Source organism: Vidua chalybeata, chromosome 4 (assembly GCF_026979565.1).
Source record: "Vidua chalybeata isolate OUT-0048 chromosome 4, bVidCha1 merged haplotype, whole genome shotgun sequence".
Classification (NCBI taxonomy): domain Eukaryota; kingdom Metazoa; phylum Chordata; class Aves; order Passeriformes; family Viduidae; genus Vidua; species Vidua chalybeata.
Window position 1 is genome coordinate 60,974,417 of NC_071533.1, and position 14,726 is coordinate 60,989,142.

Here is a 14,726-nt window from a genome sequence, read left to right on the forward strand (position 1 = left end):
AATTTGCACATGTAAATGCTTTCCAGATGAAACTCTTTTTCTTGCTGAAGCCACAGATCTTGCAAGTCTAGACATCATTAACGTTTGTATCTACAATGCTTCTTAGAAATAAACATACTGGTGTCAGAATTCTGGCATCTCTTACATGAAGTCTGAACGAAACATCAAGTCAGGATATATTTCTGGGTCTGGGAGAAAAGGATAAAAACATACCTCAATCTGTATAAAAATTACCTCATTAATCAGTTTGCAGTTTGAAATAATAGATTGCCAGTTGCTTCATTCCCCTAGTCCCTAGGGGAGGATATTTTGTCACTAACTTTAATGAATTCAGGATTTCATCCATGGCCCTCAGGTTATTGGATTAGCATAATCATGAGTTTCAGAGCCTTGTTTGAAAGCTCATCCCCTGTGAACTTTTTCCATATGTGAAATCAGGGCTTTTCTCTACTCTCGTATCTCAGCCCCAAACAGGGTGGTTTTGTTCTGAATTCTGTAAGAGTGTATGCACCCCAAATGGTCAAGTCTCCACAGAAAAAGCTGTACAGTTTTAAGACTCAGGCAATCAGTAACTATTTGCCTTTCTAATGGAGTCTAAAAGAACATATTTGACGTGTGTGACATTAATAAACAAACCTCCATCTCAAATGACAGCTGCTTTCACACTTTGCTGTTGAGGGGGGGGATCTGTGTTGAGCAGCAGACTGGCCAGGGAAACATGGAGCATATGGGAGAATATGGGAGAGCTCACAGGCACGAGCCATACTCTCCACCATACAGACACTCACTAGCTGATCAGATTAGATGCTCCTGGATTCAGGAGTGCCTTACAGTGTGTGCACAGCCTCCAGCCAGAGCTGCCTTGATCTCATTTGGGGCCATTAGGAGCAACTGTAATACAAATGAATGATATACTGGGAAAGCACAAATGTGAGCTGTGCCCCTCATTGCTGTGTCTACAGCTGGGGATGGGAACAGTGCAGGCTCCAGTGCTGCTGCAGGGTAACTGGAGTGGGTGTGCTGTGTTTGTGCACTGGGATCACCCAGCTCCGCCCTGCTTCCATGTCTGCTGATGGCATACTGCAGCCTGATGGCAGCTGATCCCACAGAGCTCTGTGCAGCTCCTGGAGTGCCAAGGGAACTGCTACAAAACCTGACAGTGCAGCACAGAAACCCAGCACACATTGCCCTCGGCAAGAGCTCACCTACAGCCTTCATCCCATGGAGGCTGCAGGGAGCTCGCTGCTGGGGGGATGCACAGGGGCACTTGTCAACACGCAGCCCTGTCCAGCCCTGGCAGGCAGCTCCTTGCTGCTCTCCAGCTGCAGGACCTGCCTTGGTTGCCTGCAGAGAGGTTTCCCTTTCCTTCTCACCTGCAAAAGGCCTGGCACAATCCTGCCCAGCAAGGCACAAGTTAACAACCTCACAAGCTAAAAAACAGGAGTCAGTGTGACAGCTTGATAAAATGTATCCCAGAAGCTGCAGAAAGCCTATTGATCAAGATTAGTGCCCATTTCAGAAATTGAATCAACAGCAGTAAATCAAATGTTTCATTCCTTCCAAATCACGATGTCTTGTCATTACAGCTCCTGCTGTAACGGTTATTCGCAACATGAAAAAGTCGAGGTTATTTCATATCTCAGCACTAACATACACAGTCCATCTGTATATTTTCCCCCAGGCAAAATTTTGAAACAGGTTTATAATGCTGGGGGGGCACCCCCGTGCCACAGGCTGCAGAGCTGTGGCTCCCAGGGGAAAGAGGAGTATCCCTCCTGATGGCAGTGGCAACTGTCTGAGAAGAAGCTTTCATGCTGGCAGAGTACCAGTGCACCAAATGCAGAGAGAGCTGTTTGTTAAGGGTCTTATTTTAGAAGGTTTTGCTTGCAGTAAAACTGCCTTTACAGTCCATTTGCTTTTTAATTTCTTGAACTCTTGCATATTTTTAAAAGTCTGCTTTCTTCATTTGGATTTACTGCAGTTATTTTTTAACATATGTAGATGACTACTTTTCATGTTGGCCCTATTTATTCTGCAGTTTAATGGCTCAGTAAAAAACAGCATTATGTAAATGAGAAAGTGTCCATTCTTGTTCAAGGTCACAAACACAGATGGATTATAACCTTACCTGCTGCTTAAAGTAATAAAAGAGAGTGAAAACTAGATGTAAGCCAGCAATTTTTTTCCTCTTCAGGAAAATACAATGTACAGTAATGGAGTCTATGTGATAAGGAGATTTTTTTTTTTAATAGTGGAATATAAATTGTAGCTCAATGTAGGAAGAGTCTGTTCTGTATTCCCAGACACTGCTCTGCACAGCAGTGTTATGACAAGGGCCTGCACAAAACCCTTGCAGGAGAGGCTGGTTCAAGAAGCCAAAGCCCCTCATTTAAAACAGCCCACACTACTTCATAGGTAGCAGCCCAGAAAAGCTCTGTCTAACCACCTTTAATTTTCCTTAGAAGGCAGGTTTACAAGCTGTGCTACACAAGGTCAGAGGTGCCATCATCTCCCCCTTGCAGAGGTATTTCGGACACAGAACACGCTCCAGTGCACGCTGAGGAGCAGTGTACTGATAGCTCAGGCTGGAGCAAAGCTGCAGCCTGACTGCACCAGCTCAAAACACCACAGCTACAGGCAGCATGACTACAAAAAACCCCAAATAAAACAACACCACGTCTCATGTCCTCCCAAAAAAACTCCCCAAACCAAACAAACAAAAAAGCAGGGAAAGACCCCAATGGCTGCAGTATGACTACCACTACCTACATTTCACTCTCTGCAGCCCAGCCAGTGCTCTGGAAGGAGAGACAACATCTCATACCTGCAGGGCCATGAATGCATTTGCACAGGCCCATGTTAACCCTCCTGTGCTGCCCCAGACAGGGAACATTTTCCTCTCAGCACGGGGCTGCTCTGCAGAGCACCAGGAGTATTCTCTGCTCCCTCTGTTCAATCTGCTCCAAGCAAGGTCCTGGCAATTCTTCAGGTAGGTGTGTTTGGAGTGAGAACACAAAACGTGACTGATTCCTCCTGCCTGCACTGACACGGGGCATACCTCCTTATCAGTGATGCATCTCACTGCCAAACGTCAGTCCTCATGTGGGGTCACTGCGGCCCAGTCTTACCCCTCCTTTTTTTTTACCAAGAATAACAAATGAATCTTTACAGAAGGTAAAAGGCGAAAGGGAAAACTCCAGTACAAGAGTGATCCCTACGTTTATTGACTTTTCACTCCCTCCCTAGTCACTGTTCTGTTCTCTTTTTTTCTTTCTTCCCCTCTGATTCTGATTCTGCCTTTACCACATTTTCCACATGGGTTTCCCTTTCCCCCTCTCTTCATTCTCTCCTCTTCTTTAATTTCCAAGTATCCTGCTCTACAGCTTTAAAATAAAAACCTGCCTTATCTGCTTCTCTCTTCCTTTTCCCACCCCTTTCAAGTCTTTGTTTTACTTCTGTAGGTCTCACTGTTCAGCCTTTCTGCTCACCCCCTACCCTCCAGTCTTGAAGACAATTTGCTTGGCTCTCCACATGTTTCGGTTTGCATCCCTGCCTTCTTTGGGTTGAAGGCTGGGGAAACAGCAAATCCCCAAGAACTAAAGCTCATTTGGGCAGGATAGGTAGTTCCCAAATTAGCAGAACATTAACTGTACACCTCCCATTCAGTTCAGGCTTCTTCTCTCTGTGCCACGTTGATCTGGTAGCCAGCAATAATTCAGGTAGGGTTGTTTTTTCTAAAAGTAAATTTTCAATCTGTAAAATTGTCTGGAATAAAGGATTTGAGAGAAAAAAGTTCTTCCTGTTTGCATTGTAGCAGTAATACTCAAAAGGAGTAGATGTTTACCTATGGATAAAGATTTTATTAAATATGACACCAGCATTGTACCACTGATGTTTAATTTAGGGCCAGAGTTTTAGGGTCTACAGAAGCAGCCTCTCAACTACTGATGGCCTCGGCATCTTTAATTATTTTAATACTTTTAAGCACCTGAGTCTCAATATTTTGGTTTTATTAGTGACTTTGTTAAATGAAATGCTTCAGCATGGGATTTTCCCTGCTAAAAAGTTCTTCTCTTGAGTGGTCAACAAATTCTCTACTTCACCAGCTTCACAGGCATTTGAATAGGATTTTCACCATTTTACTAACATGCAATGAGATATTCCATAATACTTCTTAGGCAATGAGATTTCATCAAACATGTCAGTCACTAAGAACTGGCATATCTCTGTATTTCTCAGATTTGTTATTCCCATACTTCCTCTTAAATGTTGCAGCCATTCTTGCACACAACAGCCTTCATCAAAATCACTCCATTTAGCTGCATTCCTGGATGTCAGGGATTGCCCTGATAATTTGGGGTATCAGCTGGAATTAAGGCTTGCTTAAAAACCAAACCATTACTTGCTCCACATTGCTTTGTGTTGTTTTTCTTGTTTAGGGCTTTTTGTTTGCAATTTTTTTGTTGGTTTTTTGTTTTTTTTTTGGTGGGTTTTTTCAACTCTTTGATAATTTTTGGCCTAACTCTGGCCCAAATTAGTCTTCCCAGATGCAGAGAAGTTTTTATTCACCTGCAGATTTCTACTGTCTGGAGAAATTCAGCTTGTTTCATAGTTCCCCTCTTTCACTGTTGCTCACGAGACCATGGAAGCCACGGGATGGTGTGCCAGGACTAAGAGCAGGGCTTGGCAGGGCTTCAAGGACCCACACACACCCTGCTTAAGGGTGATAGAAAAACTAAACCAGCACAGCTGCCCTGCACCTCAGTGGAGATGTGGCAGCAGAACATCATTCCTTGGAGCAAGAGGCAGGGCTTGGGCTTTGCAGGCGTGAAGTGAGGAGACTCAGAGAGCAGCTTCCCCCAGAGCCTGCCCCCATACTTGCAAATCTCAGCAAACACGTCCCTCAGGCACCCAGAAAAGGGACCTTTTCTTTGACCTGAAACTGTTTCCCATTTGTATTTTGAGCCCCTAAATTTTCAGTATTTCACTGCCATGTGTACCAGTGCAGAAGAGAACATTTGCAGCCTCCTAGGATTAACATGTAAGGTCCACCAGATCTGGTTCCATGACAAGCTGACCCAATGAAAGAAAGGATTGATTCCAGAAAAACTCTCAAAAACATTTTTCATAGGAATAAAAAGAGAGATTTATTATAGCAAAGGGAAAGGAGGAAGCATTGTTGCAAGCAATGAACTCCTGAAATACTGGGAAATTTTCCAGTATGCTGTTCTGTGTAAAGTCACTGACTCCCCATCACAAAGAAGGAATTTATTTAAACCAGGGGAGGAGGCTGCTAGAAAAACTTGAGACACTTGACTTGGATTCAGGGTTGATTCAGGGTGGCACCCTCATACAGCTGGCTGGCGTAAGACTGGGAATAAGAACAAGGGATCCCCAAGTACTTCCAAGCTAATATTTGACATGCCAAGCTTTGAGAACGAAATGGTGTCTTCTAGCTCTCCAGCATGGAATGTGCTGCCAGACAGGAATAGACTCTTAACTCTCACCCAATGGGATCTGCCAATTCCGCCTGATTAGAGTGAAGGCTGATGGATATTCAGGGGGATGAATGACAGCTCAGTAGCAAAGGACTGACTGAACAGTTGTATGTGCCTTCACTCATCTGCTTGCAGCATATCACTTATAATGATGGTAGTTAGAAGTCTCCCTGGCCCCTGCCTGTCCTACACACCCATTTATTTGAAATCTTGAAAAAAATATAGTTAACTAAGGTATTCACTTGCTATCATGTAGAATTAGGTTTTATTTAGTGTTTTTTTCTGGTTTCTTTACCTCTTTACAAAAAGCTTCTGTACCTTCTTTACAAAAAGCTACAAAAGTGCATAATTTTTAAGGTAAAACTGAAAGCTGTTGACAGTGGGAAGAAACAGTGTCCTCCAGGTCATTATTAAAAGACTTGACTTTGGATGTGAATGGAAGAGCTAAATTAAATTGCTGTATAAGTAGAGCTCACCTATTCTACACAGTCATGTAATGATGTATATACAATAAAGATAGCATGATTTTTGTGTAATATACTCAACTACAGATAATACACGCTCATCTGGATGAATTAGTGTAAGACCCCTGCTTGGCTCCCTCCCCTGACCACTGTTGCCAAAGTACACAGTGATTAATGTGCCCTTCAGCAAATGAGATCGGCTCTGTCTGATTGTATTAGTTCCTGTTCATTGGAGTAACTGAGCATCAATCACGTTCTAATCAGAGCTCACGTATGTTGATTATTTTTGTGAACAGCCTCACCATCAGGTTCTATCATAGCCTAGATTAACTTCTTAGTAATGACAAAACTTAATAAAAAGTATTTTCACCTAAATAATAAACACACTTTCATTTTTAGCTGAACAATCCTGTCACTATAAATTGTTGTTATAGCTTTGAAGTCTGCAAAAGATAAAAACAATACATTTAGAACTGCAGTTATTACTGTTATGTAGATGGATTTACAATCTAAGTGCTGCAGCATCTCTTTGGAGTACAATTGTCAATATGTAATTTTTACCTTTTGTAATAGTCCTTTTTTAAAAACTGCATACCAAGAGACTCAAATTAAGTGACCTTACTGTTCAAATGAACTGGTACCTAAGTATTATTTAAATTATGATCCTCCAATAAAAAAATATTCTGGTAATGTATAGCAATACTTGTCATACTCATAAAGCAAGGAGCTCAAAGGAGTGAATCAAAATATGAGCATCAATTCTGATACATTTGACTCCTAAAAAGAAATAACTAAATTAAACTTTCTTTTCTCAAATGTTTCCAGCTCCTCTACTCGAGAGTTTCTTACAATCTAGAGCAGCACATTGTGTTTAGTGACGGGTTTGGTAATTGTGCATGACTAATAATGCCTCAGTGTCTGGGCAGTACAATAAATGAAGCCCTCACAATCTAATGTTCCCACTTAATAATTACTCCCTGCATTGATCTTTCTGATCTGTCAAGTAGGAATGAAAATATTACACTCACTTTAAACCCTGATATTGAACAAGAATTCCATTACTACCAGGCAGCTATCCAGAGAGTGGTCTTACTACACTAATGAGGACAGCAGCACTTCATCTGGCCAGAGGAGAGAGACTCTAGGCCTGGGAGTAAGTGGCTGCCCATCCTGTAAAGTGCACTAGGAATTCCTATCAAGGATAAGCAAAATGGTTTGTAAATACCTGAAAAATCCTGGATATTTTTAAAAGTTTCCCAATATCTACATGATATGAATGCATTGTTGTTCTGTGCCAGAGTTAGGCAGGAATTAGCACTGTCTGTTTTCCAATAAATGCATTAAATTTGATATTTCTAGTAGGGCCAAACTCAAGCTGTAACCACACTGATAAAACCCTCTGCTAAAACAACCATTCATGCATTGTTTTGGGAGCTTCAGAGAAAAGCCCCAAAACCTGGATCTTCCACTAAACTTTCTGTGAGTCACTCCCAACCTCTGACCATAAAAAAAGCCACAACAGCTGGTGCTCAAGTTGCAGTGACAGCAATCTGAGAAGTATTTTGCTCAGTGTGGTCCATCTATGTAATTTTAAATGGCCAGCAGTTGGTATCACAGGGGATACTCAATGCTGAGTTAATTATTGTCAAAAAAGAAATCACTTTGGCATGCAGGCATTAGAGATAATGGAATATATATATTTTTTCATTTGCATAATGAATGATAAAGGTTAAAGTTCAATTTTTTAGCAAAGACAGACTCTTTCCATTGGGCAGGTAGAGGAACTGAGCAAACGAAAGTAGTCCAAAGAGAAGGTGCCCCTTACCCAGTGCATAGCATAATACTGATCTGCATTCGTGGAGCACAGGACTAGAAGAGACCTTGTTCTGCACTTCCAAATTCAGACTTGCAATTTTAAGCAATGTTACATATAACTGCTTTCACAAATTTCCTGAGCACCACCATCAGAACAGTTGGGGTTCTTGTATCTCCACCACTGAGGATGGGAAGATAGCCTGCCACTGTTTGGACAGGTATGAACTACCTCTAATTTCTGGGTTATAACTACCCATTGACTCTCAACACCTGCTCACTGTTGTGTCATTATCATTCACATTTATGTTAGCTAGATTCTCTTCCGCCCTATGTATATCTCCTTGGTATACTTACTACAAACAAGTAAAATCTTGGCTTCTCTTTTGCTAAGCTGATGAAAACCAAAGTCCTGGCCTCTCTTCTTTAGAGCAGCTGTCCATCTGCTCGATGAGTTCATCCACCTTGGAGATGAGGGACAGGAAATGTGTAAATGCAGTTCAAAGGTCTTTGAATAAGAGCCCAACATAATGTCACCACTATCCCTTTCTCTGCTGGATAGCCCAGTCTTGCCCATTCAAGCAAGGATCATATTTGTCTTTCACAGATGTCTCAGACTGCCTGTTTCACAGCCCTTGCCCACTCCAGGGTGGGCAGGCCTGCTTCAATACAATGAGACAGACTGTTTTCCAAAATGAGAGGCTGAGCTGAAGGAGCAGTTCTAGGCTCAGTGCCAAACTTCTGCCTCTTGGCTCCTAACTCTGATGAACCAGGAGTCACTATGTGTCACTCAGTATTGGCTCCTGTGCTCTCTTCCACATGCATTTTGTAGACTGCTAATCCCTTCCAAAGTCACCTAGCATACAAATGTCCCTGAGAGCTGTTTCCAACTGCTAAGAAGAAGGTTTGTGCTCTTTTTTTAACTAAAATCCTCACCTTGAATTATAGTCTTGGATTTGATCCATTTTATTAACCCAGTCCTCTTGGCTGCTCAGCTATTCCTGTACCATATTTCTGCTCCACAAAGTACTGCCACCATTTGCCAGCATTAGGGCACTAGCCCACTCAATCCTTGCTTGTACTCTCTGACTTGCTCCAGTATTCCTCATTAAAATGTCCAACAAGATACAATGTCCAAGATAAAAACAAGAATCTCTCCATCAGTGCATGGGGAAAGGGACTGCTCTGATGGAGGGAGGTATCAGAAGTGTCCCTGGGAAGCATTTTGTAGAGAATCAGTGGGTGCCTGTGATGGTCCTTCCTCAAACCCATTTCCAGTAAGTGAACTGAATTTCTGGGGTAGCTCATGTGCAAATACAGGATCATGTAAGTTTCCTTAGTGTGTTGCTGGGATTTTGTGAGTTGGCACCATTCTTTTTAGCTTTTGCAGCCTATTTATGATGTGGGTGAAAATGGACATAATTTGAAGAGTTTTTTCCCCTGAGGCAAGAGCCAAGGTTATTAAGGCATACATCATTTCTAAAGCAGAGACACAACTGCACAAACATCCAAACATCTATCAACCCAAACACTGGCATGTGATTCTGTACATTGATGTGGAAAATAATCACCTGTAACCACTTTCAGTTTGCTCCCATCATATGGGAGGTCTTTTGCTAAATGAGGACAGTGATGGACAGAAGGATGGATTGATTACCTGTCTGATCCATTCCATGCACATTCAAACTTGTCAAAGATGCAGTCGTTTTCATAGAGGGAACATAACTTGCTTCTAAGGTAATCATGGACCTGTTTTAAAGAAAATAACTGTTATTCTTGAAATCAAAGAAAATATAAAAATCCACAACCAGCCCTTCACTTTTTTTTTTGTGTTATCTCCTAGGTTCACTTTCAAAATATGCTGCATAGATTGGTAGCTCTGCAGAAGATACTGTGTTTAAGCTCCAAAGAAACTAACTGTCCTCTTCCACAGCCCAGTTAACCAGGTGCTACAGAATTACTGCTGCAGGAAGGCACAAAACATGCTTCCCTCAGCAGGCTGCAGACCACCCCTCTTCAACATATTTGTTTCCTGCTTGGGTGATTTTCTCACTGCTAGCCTAATTCCCAGAGACATTTCAGCAGCTGATACCCTAGATGGGCTAATTAATGTGCAAAAAATCTAATTTAAATAGTAACAAAAATGCCATATTCCAAGTGGACTCTCACTTATGGCAGAAAGAACTTGGCTCTATTAAAAGAACATTTTTGGTATTACATTTATTTTTGTAAGGTATTTTAGAAGTCAAATACAGCACAAAGTTGTAGTTGCACAGGCTGCAAACAAGAACACTAATTTAGCCCAAGGATTTCTCCTGTTTGGCCAAGACTTAAAAACATTGCAAATTCTCACTAACTATAAAAGTGAGACTGCCCAGCAGAAGATCTCTCTCCTCTAGGCCACACATCTCTGCTGAACAAAGATTATCATAAAGAGATCTCATACAAACTGTTTCAGTTTTTTTTCTTAATTTGATTTGTTTTTCTTCTGGATTATTTGGTTTATTCCATAAGGAAATAATAAGGTAGAAAATCCCTGCCTAGATGAATTTATTAATGCACTTACAACTTACAAACTGTAAAACAAAGTAGGTGACCTCCTGGAGAAACACACCAATCCAATGGCCCAAGGGTATTTTAGCTATGACATCCTGAGGTTACAGGTTTTTGCAAGTGAAACTGTTCCTGCTCATAGATGCTCAGCATCCTCCTCTGGCCTGAGAGCACAAACATTTTTTCTAGTAAAATAACTTCTATCAAGACCAGATGAGGGAAAATGACCTTTCACTTGGATTTTCCTTAAACGTACCCATTTTTGATAGTCAAATTGTACAGTACCCAAAGAACATTTGTAGTGTAAGATTATTAAGGATTATAAATTTTAGTTATGGACAAATTTTCATTAATAAATGAACACTGAACTGTTTATGAACAGATAATGCGTTATACAGCAATTAATTGGCAAATGGCAGATAGAACATTCCACAATTAAATGCATTTACCATCACAGTGAGTCACAACACTTTTACTATTGATGCAGTTTCCTACACTCTGTAATTAAATCCTTTCCTTTCTCTTTACTTAAAACCTTTTTATGTTAGCAGTGTAATATGTTACAGAACTGGAATTCTTTCCTTTGTCATGCTTGTGAGCTCCCAATACTTGGAAGAAATAGAAAGGCTGGGTAAGACAGAAGGAAGTAGCTCACATTTGCCTCTGTGACTGTCATTTCTAGGTCTTTCTCTTGTTACCATTTCCAGCAGCCATCTGTCATGACCACTGTCATGTACACACCCTTTGCAAAGTGTGTCCAAGTCCACAGCTTGGAGCTGTGCCTTTCTATCAGCTTTGTCAAAAAGGATTTTGCAATTCGTCTCTCAGATGTCTTACCTTGTCAAGACTGCCAGACTCACCCTACTGCCTTGGGAAACCACCTTGTTCCTTATGTGGATCTTTTGAGTACCACATTTGAGCACATTCAGACCCTCAGAGTCAGTGACAAGAAAGAGTCAGAACGTTGGCATATTCATCTGTCTCTACCAACTGAGGGTAAAATCGATTTTCCTTGTTTGTTACACCTTGTTCTTACCACATATCAATAGTGCTTGAAAGCAAACCAAACTAATTCCTCACTAATTACCAAGGACCTTTCCTTCACTGCAATGTTTTAGATCTGACCCTCATGGAATTATCTAGCAATTCTGTGCTCTGGACTAACACAGCAACACAGCTATGCAGGGACCTATTTTATTGGGACTGAATAGACACTACCAGGAATTTCACAGGTAGGTGACACATTGGTCCAAATCCCTATGCTACAGACCCTGCCTAAACTGGATCAAGCCATTAACCAGCTATGAATCTGCTCATCTTGCTGCTCCTAAGGCTTCTGCTGGGGTAATTCACCTGGCAGCATCAGAAGAGTAACCTGTTAGGCAGGGTTGCCTTGCAGCATTCAAGCTCTGGCCATTCCACTGCACTGCTCTTTTAGTGCTGTCCAGTGACCATACTCTGCCCTTTTTTCTTTGTGTGACACAAACAGAAGAAAATCATGTTGAAACACTGTCAGCAGATAATGTGCTCAGCAGGGCTGCAGCAGCTGCTCTATGCAATAGCATTGTTTGAGCCACAGCATTGATACAAAAAAGAACCTGTATGAGGAACTCATTTTTGTGTGTTGGGTTTTTAATATTAAAACTGTAAGCTGATAATGAAGCAACACAGTTATGGACTCTGCTCTTTATTACAACTCTGTGTGAAGTCTAATGTTGAGATCCTCACTATTGCAGCTAGGCAATATCTAAGTGCCTACCATGCAGTGGATGAAATGAGAAAATCAGTCTTTTAATGAACACCTTTTGATCTTTTAATGATGTATAGTCATCATAATTATGTGGATACATAACTGAAAATGTTAGGTTTATTTGTTGCCTTACAGTGATCTACTCCAAAAAAACCTTTTGAGAAATTGCCAAGTTTATATATGAGATTTAGGTTTGTGAGAGATATCTCTAAGACAAATTATTTAGGGGAGTAATTTAAACCACTTTTTCTTAAGACAGAATTCTCTACTCTCTGTAGCTTAAAAACATGAAAGGTTCTCAGAGCAGTTGGATCACATGAATCCCACGGAATTCTGTGCTATTGGCTTCCCAAGGCCCCTAGTTACAGATTCTCCTTTAGTTGACTGCAATGCCCAGCAACACATGTATTACATTACATTACATATCTTTACAAGGATAAATATTTGAATGTGAAGGGTAACCCAAAGATTTAAGAACACTCTTATATTTTGCTGTATGTTTTTTTTTTTTTATATTATATACGGGGTTTTGTTGTTGTGGGTCTTGGGTTTTTTTTCTATAAACTTCTCAATTTTCCCCAATTATCAGTACTCATTTTTCAGTATTGCAATTATCAGTACTCATTTTTCCCCATCTCAGCATGAAGAAATATAACTTTAATTGGCCCTACTGTTGGGTGCCAGACTGATTTAAAAGTGACCAGCTTGTTTCACAGCTGTCTACATGAGGAAATAAAAGCAGGTTTCAAAATCAAAACAAACAGGTTGGCTTGACCAGCTATTCCTCTCCAGGGACAAGGCTGCCTACTAAATTAGCATAGGTATAAAGCAATATATTACCTAAATTCCCCAAAACTGAGATTCTATTCTATTATACAAAACATAGTCTCAGCCTTACCTTCCCACTCCACTTTCACAGCATATCAACATTTCTAACACATTCAGCATTTAATGCAATGTCATTTTAAGATAAAACCCAATTCTGTATACTTAAAGGCAAACAGGCTCAGATTTTCCAATATTAAGACACTGAGCAGTGAACATTTTCCACCGAAATGTATGCATTGTAAAACACTAGAGCCCACTCTGTCTACTAAATGCTAGGTAAAAAATACTGGATTTTTTTTTTTTGTTTTGTTTTGACAAGAAATGCGACCAAATTCTCATCATGGTTTTAAAAAAACAATCTTAATTATAATTACTGTGAGCTACTGTATCCCACCTGCTATTATTTAGACACAGAAAACAAGGGCCTTATTCAGCACAGGATTGTCTCTCAGTGAGCAGCACAAGCCAGATGAATGACATTTTTCCTACTTTGCATACACTTTTTTAGGTAACGGATTTTTTTTCTTACTGCATTTTCATAACAAGCAGCTTCTGTGTCACAGACATATTTTCCTTCTTCAAGCCAGAGTCAAAAAATGTAAGCTCAGCCCTCTATTGCCAAATGTAACAGATGTCAGAGTACAAACTTAGTGCTGGCTGGAGCCACTGGCATTTTGTCTGGATAATATCTCAATGAATTCAGGCAACCAGATGTGTCTGTCTGGCATTTGTGAGCTGCTGTGTCAGTGGTGATGCCAGGGTTTAACATGGAGCACTTCTAGAGCTAGGCACAAGGGAGAAACAGATCAAGTTGTAAAAAGTAGCTCTGAAATGACAAAGGTGTAAACTTTCAGCAGTTCCACCAGGAGCAGAGTGCTAAGCAACACACAGAATCTCTTCCCTCAGTTCCTTTTAAATGTTAGTAGTGAAATACATCATTTGAAAGCAGATGCCAAAGTGAAGAGATGATTTCTCTTGTTAGAATAATCATTTCTTTCAAGAGCCCAATCCACAGGGAGTGCTACCTTGACTCCCCAGGCTTTAGACTTCCTTACTAATGCTGCAATTGCCCTTTTCCTGCTATAAGGATGCCACTGTGAGGGTTTTAACCACCTTGATTCTCTTAGCTTGCTGCTTCTCAGATAAGGTTATGAGAAGTTTACAGAAACAGCCAGTTTTTGAACACTGAGATCCTTTTGTAATGTTGCATTTTAAGACATAGGTGATTCCTACCTGGTACGTTTCTACAGGCTTTGTTTCCATGTTCAGATCCCAAACCTTGACAGTGAGGTAATCTCTTGTAAGCATGTATCTACCGCTGTGACTGAATTTGACATCTGACACTGAAGAGATAATTTCTGAAAAAAATGATCTGTTACTGGGGTCTTCTGGTTCTTCATAAACTGTTCAAAGAAAAAGAAGCAAAAGACAGAAATCAGAATTGTATAAAAATGCTCTCTTGTAAAATCTGAAGTGTGCATTTCTTGTGAAATATGTAATTCAATCTACCAAGGAACACGATATAGAATGAATTGTATATCCAGCACTTAATTAATTCTTTTAACTTTATATAAAAATACAAACTGTAAGCTTCAAACATTACAATGATTAATGTTATAACGATGAAATCAAAGCACGACTTTGGGAAACTATGCAAATACACTGTTCAGTTGATTACAGATACCTATAGCAAGGCATTTCATCCTTCATCCTTTCTGGGGTCTGCATACCCCGCTTCGCGACATACCCAAAATCCAGGTGTCCCTGTCACATGAAAGGTGTGTACATGTGGTGTCACATGTCCTGCCACCCCTGGGAGAG

General features: G+C 40.7%; 1 protein-coding gene across 5 annotated transcripts in view; it reads right to left on the minus strand.

Moving 5' to 3' along the window:
• PPP2R2C (protein phosphatase 2 regulatory subunit Bgamma) overlaps positions 1–14,726 on the minus strand; it is a 193,539-nt gene that overhangs the window by 3,395 nt on the left and 175,418 nt on the right. For all 5 annotated transcript variants that reach the window (XM_053940769.1, XM_053940774.1, XM_053940770.1 and 2 more), the window contains 2 exons: positions 14,139–14,308; positions 9,432–9,523 (listed from right to left, as the gene is read on the minus strand). In XM_053940769.1, coding sequence (XP_053796744.1) covers positions 9,432–9,523; positions 14,139–14,308 — 262 coding nt within the window. The remainder of the gene's footprint in view (positions 1–9,431; positions 9,524–14,138; positions 14,309–14,726) is intronic.